This window comes from Musca vetustissima, unplaced genomic scaffold (genome assembly GCF_032173495.1).
Source record: "Musca vetustissima isolate MV318-11 ecotype Yass unplaced genomic scaffold, APGP_CSIRO_Mvet_v1 utg122399, whole genome shotgun sequence".
Taxonomy (NCBI): domain Eukaryota; kingdom Metazoa; phylum Arthropoda; class Insecta; order Diptera; family Muscidae; genus Musca; species Musca vetustissima.
Window position 1 is genome coordinate 1 of NW_026885873.1, and position 12,553 is coordinate 12,553.

A 12,553-nucleotide genomic window follows, 5' to 3' on the forward strand; every position below is an offset into this window, starting at 1 on the left:
GAAGCTAATCTGAACCGATTTCAAGGAAACTTGATAGATATTAATTTTTATTAATTTCTGTACGTGTATGGGTCTGTATGGGCCTTAAGTGTACCATTTAATTAAATTGAAGCTCTTTCTAAATCTGAACCGATTTTCACGAAACTTAGCACGTATCATTCTGGTCCTAATTCAGTACTCTATGCCAAATTTCGTGCAAATCGAAAGATATATAGGGACTTTGGTGCACCATTTACCTTAAATCGGACGAAACTATATATGGGAGCTATATCTAAATCTGACCCGATTTTCTCGAAACTTGGCACACATCATTCTGGTCCTAATTCAGTACTCTGTGCCAAATTTCGTGCAAATCGAAAGATATATAGGGGCTTTGGAGCACCATTTACCTTAAATCGGACGAAACTATATATAGGAGCTATATCTAAATCTGACCCAATTTTCTCGAAATTTAGCACACATTTCGTGCAAGTCGAAAGATATATACAGACTTTGGTGCACCATTTACCTTAAATCGGACGAAACTATATATGGAAGCTTTCTATATCGAAATCAGAACCGATTTTCTCGAAACTTGGCACACATCATTCTTGACCTAATTCAGTGCTCTATGCCAAATTCCGTGCAAATCGAAAGATATATAGGGACTTTGGTACACCATTTACCTTAAATTGTACGAAAATATATATGGGCGACCTGTACTTTGTTAACAAAAATACATGAACGGACGGACAGACGGACATGTACCACATAAATCAATAACGACATTCTGTCCCACTTTGATCAGAAAGTGATTCTATGCATATTCTCAAAAGGAACCATGGGTTTATCTCGAAAATATATTGTATATTTGCCTGAAACTTAACACACATCATTCTAGAATCAATTCAAACTAAACACAAATAATTTTTCGGATGGAAATATATAGACTCAATTTAGTTCACTTTGCCAAATTTCGTGCAAATCGAAAGAAATATAGGGACTTTGGTGCACCATTTACATAAAATCGGATGAAAATATATATGGGATTTTTACGAAACCTACCACACATAATTCCAGACTCAAATTAGTTCGCTATGGTAAATTTCGTGAAAATTTAAACATATACAGGGACGTTAATGCACCATTAATATTAAATCGGTCGAAAATTTATATGGGAGCTATATCTAAATCTGGACCGATTTTCACCAATTTTAACAGAATTCTTCCTTGAGCCAAGTAAATGAACTGTACCAAATTTCATCCAAATCGGATGCGAACTGTACTTTGTTACAATTTAACATCAACAGACAGACCTGCATAAATCGACTCACAAAGTGATTCTATGCATATTCATATGCACAAAGACATAATACCATGTACCAATAATGATTATCAATAAACTTTAAAAATATTTTCTAAATAAGCGAGAATTTTTTAAAATATTTTTTCAAAGACTACCAATAAGCGGATTTGTATACCCTTCACCACCACACTGTGGGTATTATGTCTTTGTGCTTATGTTTGTAACATGTAAAAGGAAAGGAAATAGACATAGCGTTCCTTTTTAGAATATGCATAGAATCACTTTCTAAGTTGATTTATGCATGTCCGTGCGTCTGTTGATGTTAAATTGTAAACAAAATACAGGTCACATTTATAATCCGATTTGGATGAAATGTGGCACAAGTGCACATTGTTATAAATTGGGTCCAGTTTTATATTTGCGAAGTTTTGCAGAAATCGGTTCAGATGTAGATAGAGCTCCCAAAATACATTTTCGTCCGATTTTATGTGCACCTAAGAGCCTACCTTTGTTCGATTTATGTGAAATTCGGAATACTTGAGTTTAGAGTGATGTGTATTAAAGTTGTAAAAATCTGCTTAGATTTAAAAATATTTTGTCGGATTTTATGTAAATGGCTCAACGAGGAGTCTTCGGCAGTTCCGTATACACGAGGTAAAATTGCGGACAGCGCACTGTGCTGCATCATGCGAAATGGTATATGTCACAGTTATTCAATTAAGTTCAAATTTACATACGAACATAATTTTGCACGGTTTTATACAAATGGCACGTCAAAGAATCCGTGTCTCCCCGATTGACATGGAATTTTTCATAGATTTCAGAATGGTATGTGTATAAGGTTTTTAATAGATTCAAATATCTATGCACATTTAATTTCGCCCAATTCCATTTCTAAGCTCCTCTAAAGTTGATATGTCTGTTCTATCTGCAGGATATTGTATATATCAGCACCGCCTGTATGTACACTAAGTGGTGAAGGGTATCATATATATTGTAGTCTATGACCAAGCCTGGGTTTTCTAAAAAACAGGTAATGATCGACTATGAAAAAACAATGCTTAATGGCTATCAATATATTCGATTTATCGATAATTTTTAAAGACTATCACTTTCGATTCTACTCTTAATTGTTAAAAATATTTTTAAAGGACTTACAATAAGTGTTTAAGTAAGAATCGCTTTTATATGCATTGTTGGGAAATGCATCCTTTGAACGCTCGTGTTCATTGTGTTTGTTTGCATACTCATTAGAAAACTGCATACTCCTTATTGCTACAACATTGAACTGTCAGTTTTCTAATGAGTATTGTTTTGCGCCAATGCCACTTGGCAGCATTGTTGTTATTGTTAGTTTTCTTCTCGTCACGATCGCTTCGTAACACAGGCGATCTGTTCTTTCCTATTCTGTTTATCTTCCCCTATTATTATTATTATTATTAATATTTAATAAATCAATAAAATTCTGGAATCAGAAACTAAAACGTTCGTGTTTTATTTTCTATATTTTTCGAAACGCAATTTCGGCGCCTTTACAATAAGCGTAGATTTTTAAACAGGATTTTCAAAAAGCGTAGATTTTTAACAAATATTTTTTAAAATTTTTCGATAAGGGAAAACTAATGGAATACCAATAAGCGTGAATTTATTGAAAACTAATTTTGGAAGATATCAAAAAGCGAACTTAACGTCGATTTATTGCTTTAGTTTATATATACCTTTAACAACTTAATATCCCTATTAACTTGTTTGTTCCTACATTTTCCCATTGGGTGAATAAATATTTGATACACAAACATTTCCAACGAAACCATTCGACATCATCATCTTTGCTTTCAATTATCCTCGCAACACAATATTGATTTCATGTAAACAAACGGATTAATTTCATACCACTTCCCTTTGTATGTATTTGTACAGGTATTATAATGGCAAACAACGGACGGTGTGTTATATGCTCTGGCCGGATGGACGATATCCCACATCAATTTTGGATTATGTGTAAGTAGTAATCACACACAAACAAACACAGCTCACTTCCTCCTTTGTAATACAATACAATGCACAAATAAGAAATACAAATACAAACAAAGCGCCCTCCTCTAATAAACAAATCCTTTCTTCTCATTCTCATGCACACACACAGCTACAATATCATCATACTGGTTATCACCTATGGCATACCAATGATTGTTATGCTAATCTGTTACACATTAATGGGCCGTGTATTATGGGGTAGCCGCTCCATTGGCGAAACCACCGAACGTCAAATGGAATCGATGAAATCGAAGAGGAAAGTTGTGCGAATGTTCATAGCCATTGTTTCAATATTTGCCATCTGCTGGCTGCCCTATCATCTGTTCTTCATTTATGCCTATCACAATAACCAAGTCACGTCAGCGAAATATGTCCAGCACATGTATTTGGGTTTCTATTGGCTGGCCATGTCCAACGCCATGGTCAATCCAATTATTTACTATTGGATGAACAAAAGGTAAGTTTGCTGGTGAAGTGGAAATTTTGTTTTGTTTAGAAAACGGATATTAAAATATTATTTTGTTGTTGTGTTTTGCGAATATTTTTCAGATTTCGAATGTATTTTCAAAAAGCCATTTGCTGCCTTTTCTTCAATGCTGCTGCAATACAAATTCATTCGCCGCGTAGTCGCATGACGCTAAACAAAAATAGTTCAAATAATCATGGATCGAGAATGAAAAGTAAGTATTACGATATTGGAGTGTTTCGATTTGTAAGCTATGTGTGAAATTTGAAGATTCTGAACACATGTTCCAAATCGATTTGGCTGTTTCGAGTACGAATGGAGTAGACTGTGGTTGTTGTTGTAGCAACTGAAATACAAGAAAGGGAATCGATTAAGTGTTGCCCCGTTCTGTTGCCCTCTGTGTACAAGTTCAAGAAGGTTGTTTCGTCCATTGAGAAATCGTAGACAAAAGCAACGCGTCGTGTGGTCCTAGTCCACATTCTGCGCATGCGTTAGGTCAATTCGAGCCCAGTACTACTAAGACTACTCGTGCCTCGTGCTGCCTAGACAACTGCTTCTCCTTTTCTAAATCTATTTCTCGAAGAATTTTTCATGCGCGTAGATGCTTTAACAATATTTTGTGACTTTTAATAAGCGTAGATTTTTAAAAATATTTTTGAAGGACTATCGATAGGTGTAGATTTTTTAAAAATATTTTTTAAGAACTTTTAATGCAGCTGTTTCTCTGCTACTATGGATGTTCTCCGAGTTTTGCATTCCATTCATAGCATTTCCTCTATCTGTATGAATGATATTCAGGCCTGCTTGATAAGCCTGTTGACCTAGAGGTTCACGTTTGTACCTCTCTCTTTCAATATGAATATCATGAATATCTCTTCTGACGATCCTGGGAAGCTGAAGCCTGTCCATAAGGCTATGGCAGGAGTGTTTCCGACAATAACAGGGGTTTTCCGACTATAGACCTGCTTGATAAGCCTGTTGATCTAGTGGTTCACGCTTATACCTCTCTCCCTCAAGATCATGAATATCTTTCCTGACGATCCTGGGAAGCTGAAGCCTGTCCATAAGGCTATGGCAGGGGTGTTTCCGACTATAACACCCCAGCGAGTACGGCATTGATAACTTTTAATTGTGCCAAGGGACTGAAATGATTTTCGTCTCTTCATAAAGATGGTACACTGGTGTAATCAGGAGGCAACAATTGCAGTTTTCACTGCCACAACTGACAGGTCTATATATTCTTCCACTGTGTATCACTTAGATTCGCAAACCACAAGGTTTCCTTATCAGCACACGAATTGCGGCCGATTTAAGGATATTGTTCCTCCACTTATCGCATATAGCAGTGGCTTGCCCAGACGACTTCAAAAGGCTGTCGGAATCTTCTCTCCTTTATTCAGCTGGTGGCAGGGATTTTCATACACCTTAAATGGAAGAATTTCACAAGATCAGATCGTGTAGACGTTTATCCTTCCACATATGTTATCAATAACAGAATCCGACGTCATGATCGTGCAATCATCCCCATACATTCTGGAATATCAGGAAGGTAGAGGTTGAAGGGCTATACCTTGGGAAACTCCATGTTTCACTATACGAATCTTCAACTTTTCGACATTTATTCGTAAGTACCGTCACATATGCTGGGAAGTTTGGTCTTAATTCGGGTATTCGTCAAGCAGGTATATATCGGTCGGCTGAAGCAATGATGATGTCCCAAAAATTCCTCCAAAGATCTGAGGGATTTGGAGCGTTGATTGGTGGAATCTCTGAAACCTTGCCAATCAGCTTTAGGATTGTTCCGGAAAGTTCGGTGTTCTGAAGGTTATAAAATCTAATGAAAACAATAATGGGGAGGTGGTCTGAATCAATAGAATGACGGACATCGAGATTACTTCATCTGGCGAACTGTGGCCTTTTCTTCTCATTCTCGAGAGGACATCACCGTCATTCTAGCTATCAATTTGCTCGGCCAATGCTGCACCCTTATGGTCAGTATTTAGGACAGAATGCCAGAGCTCAGAGATGGGCATTGAAATATTCTAGCATTTCATTTTAATTAACTTCCAAAGGCGAGCTTATATAGGGCAAATATCTCGGGGTACAGCAGTACCGCACTTAACTACTATACCTCTACATTCCATGTATGGGTCACTATGGTCTAGCACAGAACGCATGTCACCCACCTCTGCTTTTAGTGCGATCCTCCCGCAACTCGTTGTAACCATCGTAACGTGCAAGCTGCAGACGTTAGTCAATTTAGTTTCTTGGGTCCATGTGACCATTACATTTGACTTATCTGCTAAAGAGTTGACGGAGAATATTTTGAGGACACGCAGCAGGCAGCAACATAACTCCGCATAACTCAGAGTAGTCCTGTAGTCCCAAGAGTCCTATTGCATCTCACAGAAATAGACCTGAGGTAAATGCGGTTCTAACAAACGGTGATGTTGCGCTTTCAAGCTGGCTTCCCGGGATATGGTGCCTATCCCATATTTGAACAAGTGAAAAAGCGTTAAGTTCGGCCGGGCCGAACTTTGGATACCCTCCACCATAGATATACTGACAGGTACTAGAAATGAAAATAATGGGAACATACCAAAAAGTGGACCTATACCGACATTTCTAAAAAGGGATTATGTAAACCATAATAAAGAATTCAGTAATTTTTAATGGATAATTATACACTGTGGCTAATTAAAATATCGATTCTAGACCCCATGTTTCTTTGGACCAAATCCGTTTCAGAAAATTTACATTTCATCCAAACTTTGCCAATCTTATTATTTCTTCCAAACTTAGTTCAACTTCGAAGATGGGGAATATCGGTCCACTCCTTCTGGTACCTCCCACACAGGGGCTAGGTTTAAATACGGGTTATAGTTCATATATAGTTCATTATCGAACCTTACGTTCTAGTTTTTTATCTCGATATCCTCCACAGGTGATATAGTTACAACAGAGTCTTAAAACCAAACCCAAACGCGGAACAAATTGCATAACTATTTTAATATAAAAAACGGGTTATATGGGGACTACCCCAAAAAGGGGGTGCATATTAAAAATTTTTTGTACCATAATTTGTTACCATATTCGACTACAAAATACCAAATTTCAGCTAATTTGGTTGAAAAACGTGCTCAAGAAACTCAAAATAGCCAGAAAAATTGGACCTATATTTATAATTTTTGGTGGAGATATTTGGCACCCAATAGGAACCAAATGTACCAAATTTCAGCGAAATCGGTTGAAAAATGCGCTCAAGAACCCCAAAATACGACATTTGGGGGGTACCCTTATATGGGGGCTATCCGAAAAAATTGACCTATATTCATAATTTTTTGTGGAGAGATTTGGTACCTATTAAGAACTCATAATACTAAATTACAGCAAATTCGGCGGAAAAATACGTTCAAAACCCCCAAAATACTGAAAATTAGGAGGTACCGTTATATGGGGGCTACCAGAAAAAGTGGACCTATATTTATAATTTTTTGTGGATACATTGAGTACCCAATGTACCAAATTTCTGCGAATTCGGTTGAAAAACGCGCTCAAGAACCCCAAAATACCGAACATATGGGGGTACCCTTATATGGGAGCTATGCCTAAACGTGGACCGATAAAGCCCATCTTCGAACTTGACCTGCCGGACATGGCTAGATCGTCATAGAATTTTACGCTGATCAAGAACATATATACTTTATAGGGTCGGAAATGATTATTTCGATGACTTACAAACGGAAAAACAAAATTAATATACCCTCCATACTATGGTGGAGGGTATAAAAATACGGCACGAACATGAAGTAGTTCAGGTGACAGTCTCTGGTCGGAGATATCCTCCCAGTCAATTCGGTAGGTAGAGCCGGCTGCAGAGTGAAGTCTTTGGTAGTTTGTGTGATTTAATTAAGAGACTCGGTTCTGAACATTTTACAGTTTCTGGATAAGCTCAATATGTGTATTAGCTTGAATTTTCTGGGGTGTCTTGGCTTCGATTGTCGATTACACATGACATTACACACTAAGTCCACGTTTTCCAACCGAAATGGCTTTACTTTAGGATTGTGTATTCTCATTGCTTAGCATATATTCGAGCCAGAACTACACAATACTGATCCTTCTTTAGGGATAGCCTATATATAGGATTGAATATTTAATATAAGTATTCCATCCCACAACATTTAGACGAGTTGTTCACGCCTTGAGACTTACGAAAATGCACTTATTAAAATTTGCAGAAATTTAGTATTTCTGATTTGCTGTGCTTACAAAATCCTGTACGTAAATGGTCCACATGGCTTCCACAAAGATTTGCCATCTTAATCGAGTAATCCTTGTGTTAGTTTCGTTAATCATTGTTGTATGGGAATGCCATCTATCGTTGCCTAGAAACAACGTATCCTTAAGTTTTAAATTGGTTTGTGTCCTTGCTAATAAAGTGTTGCCATTTTACTCTTGGTATCGCTAACTTTCTAACCTTTTTATACCCTTCACCACACATATGTTTGTAACAGGCAAAAGGAAACGAGATAGACACATGGTTCTTTTTGAGAATATGCATAGAATCACTTTCTGAGTCGATTTACGCGTGTCCGTCTGTCCGTCCATGTATTTTTGTGAACAACGTACAGGTCGCATTTATGATCCGATTTGGATGTAATTTGGCATAGGTCACTTATTTGGCCCAAGGACCCTATTGAAATTGGGAAAAACCGGTTCAGATTTAGATATAGCTCCCATATATATTATCATCCGATTTAATGTAAATGTTGCACCAAAGTCCCTATATATTTTTCGATTTGCACGAAATTTGGCACAGCGCAATGAATAAGGTATAGAATGATGTGTGTTAAGTTTCGTGAAAATCGGTTCAGTTTTAGAAATATCTCCCATATATATTTTCGTCCGATTTAATGTAAATGGTGCACCAAAGGCCCTATATATCTTTTGATTTGCACGAAATTTGGCGCAGCGTAATGAATAAGGCCCAGAATGATGTGTGTTAAATTTCCTGAAAATCGGTTCAGATTTAGATATAGCTCCCGTATATAGTTTCGTCCGATTTAACGTAAATGGTCCACCAAAGTCCCTATATATCTTTCGATTTGCACGAAATTTGGCACAGCGTAATGAATTAAGTCTCGAATGATATGTGTAAAGTTTTCTGAAAATCGGTTCAGATTTAGATATAGCTCCCATATATATATTCGTCCGATTTAAGGTAAATGGTGCACCAAAGTCCCTATATATCTTTCGATTTGCACAAAATTTGGCACATGGTAATGAATTAGATATAGAATGATGTGTGTAAAGTTTCCTGAAAATCGGTTCAGATTTAGATATAGCTCCCATATATATATATATTCGTCCGATTTAAGGTAAATGGTGCACCAAGGTCCCTATATATCTTTTGATTTGCACGAAATTTGGCGCAGCGTAATGAATAAGGCCCAGAATGTTGTGTGTTAAATTTCCTGAAAATCGGTTCAGATTTAGATATAGCTCCCGTGTATAGTTTCGTCCGATTTAACGTAAATGGTCCACCAAAGTCCCTATATATCTTTCGATTTGCACGAAATTTGGCACAGCGTAATGAATTAAGTCTCGAATGATATGTGTAAAGTTTTCTGAAAATCGGTTCAGATTTAGATATAGCTCCCATATATATATTCGTCCGATTTAAGGTAAATGGTGCACCAAAGTCCCTATATATCTTTCGATTTGCACAAAATTTGGCACATGGTAATGAATTAGATATAGAATGATGTGTGTAAAGTTTCCTGAAAATCGGTTCAGATTTAGATATAGCTCCCATATATATATATATATATATATTCGTCCGATTTAAGGTAAATGGTGCACCAAAGTCCCTATATATCTTTTGATTTGCAGAAAATTTGGCACATCGTAATGAATTAGTTATAGAATGATGTCCCTATATATATATTTCGTATTTCACGAAATTTGGCAAAGCGTAATGAATTAGACCTAAATTGATGTGTGTTAAGTTTCCTGAAATTGTTGAAATCGGTTCACATTTTCGTTTAAAATTTGCGACGTCTGTTAGGATTCATCTGTCGAATATACCCAAAGTGGTGAAGGGTATCATATAGTCGGCCCCGCCCGACTTTACTACTTTCCTTACTGGTTTGTCTTATCCTAATGGGCTGAGCTTGGTTATTCAAATGTTAGGGGTCTTTCGAAACACCCCATATGAAGAAGAATGTTTGCATCTTTTTACAAATAATTGAAACCCGTTTTGAAAAAAGTTTTCCTCCTACGCTGGGATTCGAATTCTGGACCAATCGGTTTGTAATCGGTATTCCCCTTATATATGAATTATATCCGATGTTATGGCAGTATAATACAATTCCCAGCGGGGTTTGAAACTTCACATTTGGTGAAGGGTATAAAAAGTTCGATCCGGCCGAACTTAACGGCTTTTTTGCTACTATTCACTAGAAATTTTCTAAATCTATACCTAAATTAATTACCTCTTCCCTTTTTTATTTATTTTCAGTAGATAATAAACCCTATTGGAAGCGCAGTACAATTGAGACCCAGATACAAGTGGCTAACAACTCCTCATTACCTGATCATAAAAATACAACGGTGAATCATATGGGCAATACCTGTACGATGATGATACATCGGAATAGTATATTGGCTACAGAGAAGATGATCAAAACGGGAGAAGAATCACCGCTCTCAATATCGGTGCACAATGGGCTGGAAAGGAAGAAATTAAAAATTCGTTATATTTCATGTGATGAGGACAATAATGCTGTAGAATCATAAATCCAAAAGATTTATATTGCATAATCTCTTGAAATCAAATACCAAAGACAAAAACAAAAACAACAACCACAAATAATAATCTTAAGGAATTTTAATTGCTGGCTGAGTGAAAGAGAACATTTAGTGAGAACATTTAAAATTTTGTTGTAATAAAATTACATCGAATATTTTCTACATAAATCCATAACAAAATAACAAAAACAACCACAACAACGATAAATCGTTGAATCGTAAAAAAACATTTTAATGTAAATTAATCAGGAATGTAAAGTCAACAACAACAAACACTTTGGTTTCCCAAGGAACTAAAATCAAAATTCCAGAAAACAAAACAAAAATATATTTTTCTTCAAATTTTTAGATGGATTTTGTCGAAGAACTTTTAATTAGTTTTTAACAAAGAAACAAACAAAATACATATATAGATATATACACTCTACACCTAGAAATGAGGAAATTGTACATACATACTAATGGTCATAGGGCAGCTTTTAATAGCTATTACAATTTTACATTCTACAGACTGGATGTAGAAAATATATTTCTTAAAGTATTTTTATATATAAAATAAAAATCTATTTAAAAAGGTTAATAAAAAAACAAACTGTTAACTTAGTTCAAATTTAATTTATCCAATAATTATTGTAAATAGAATGTATATTGTTGGATTAGTCAAAACCTCCAAGGTACTTCAACTATTGTTTATTAAGATTTATTGTGTAATTATTTATTTCTATGTTAAAAGTATATTTTCAATGTATATATGAAAAATAAATATAAAAATATATATTTTTAAATAAGAATGCCTGATGTTTTTTGTTTTAATTGTGTAAGGAATAGAATAATAAATATGGACACTACTTAAATACTGCTTCCTCCTAATTTGTCATTCATGATTCGTTCCTATAATTGATGGTCGTAGATGGCAGTAATTTGGTATTCGTGATTCTTGGTGGATACAAAAAGTATTCGCAGAAATTTTTTAATTTTACACCCTGATACTTCAACAGATAATATTCGGAATTACATTAAACCTAAAGCTAATATTGTAACTTATAATGATCTAAAGATATTTAAGTTTAATTCTATAGTTAATTGGACGTTTTGACCTGACGGCCTTTTTATACCCTTCACCACACTGTGGTACAGGGTATTATGTCTTTGTGCATATGTTTGCAACAGGCAAAAATAATCGAGATAGACCCATGGTTCCTTTTGAGAATATGCATAGAATCACTTTCTGAGTCGATCTATGCATGTCCGTCCATGTATTTGTGTGAGCAAAGTACAGGTCGCATTTATGATCCGAATTGAATGAAATTTGGAACAGCCAATTGGTTTGGCCCAAGGACGAACCCTATTGAAATCAGAGAAAATCGGTTCAGATTTTGATATAGCTCCCATATATAGTTTCGCCCGATTTTAGGTAAATGGTGTACCAAAGTCTCTATATATCTTTCGATTTGCACGAAATTTGGCATAGCGTACTGAATTGAGCCTACAGTGATGTCTGCAAAGTTTCGTGAAAATCGGTCCAGATTTAGATATAGCTCTCATATATAGTTTCGCCCGATTTTAGGTAAATGGTGTACCAAAGTCCCTATATATCTTTCGATTTGCACGAAATTTGGTATAAGGCACTGAATAAAGTCTAGAATGTTGTGTGTTAAGTTTCGTAAAAATCGGTTCTGATTTAGATATAGCTCCCATATATAGTTTCCTACGATTTTAAGTAAATGGTGCACCAAAATCCCTGAAAATAATTAGATTTGCACGAATTTTGGCATAGCGTACTGAATTAAGTCTAGAATGATGTGTGTTAAGTTTCGTGAAAATCGGTTCAGATTTAGATGTAGCTCCCATATATAGTTTCGCCCGATTTAAGGTAAATGTTCCATCAAAGGCCCTGCAAATCTTTCGATTTTCACGAATTTTGGCATAGCGTACCAATTTAAGTCTAGAAT

General features: G+C 35.8%; 1 protein-coding gene across 1 annotated transcript; it reads left to right on the forward strand.

The window, feature by feature from the left end:
* Positions 1-3,205: 3,205 nt before the first annotated feature.
* On the forward strand, positions 3,206-10,592 carry LOC133333173 (tachykinin-like peptides receptor 86C; the record flags this gene model as incomplete). The annotated part of the gene is made up of 4 exons (XM_061541503.1): positions 3,206-3,286; positions 3,432-3,779; positions 3,872-4,008; positions 10,324-10,592. Coding segments are annotated over 4 exons (832 nt in total), but the record flags the coding sequence as incomplete, so codon positions are not given.
* Positions 10,593-12,553: the final 1,961 nt, after the last annotated feature.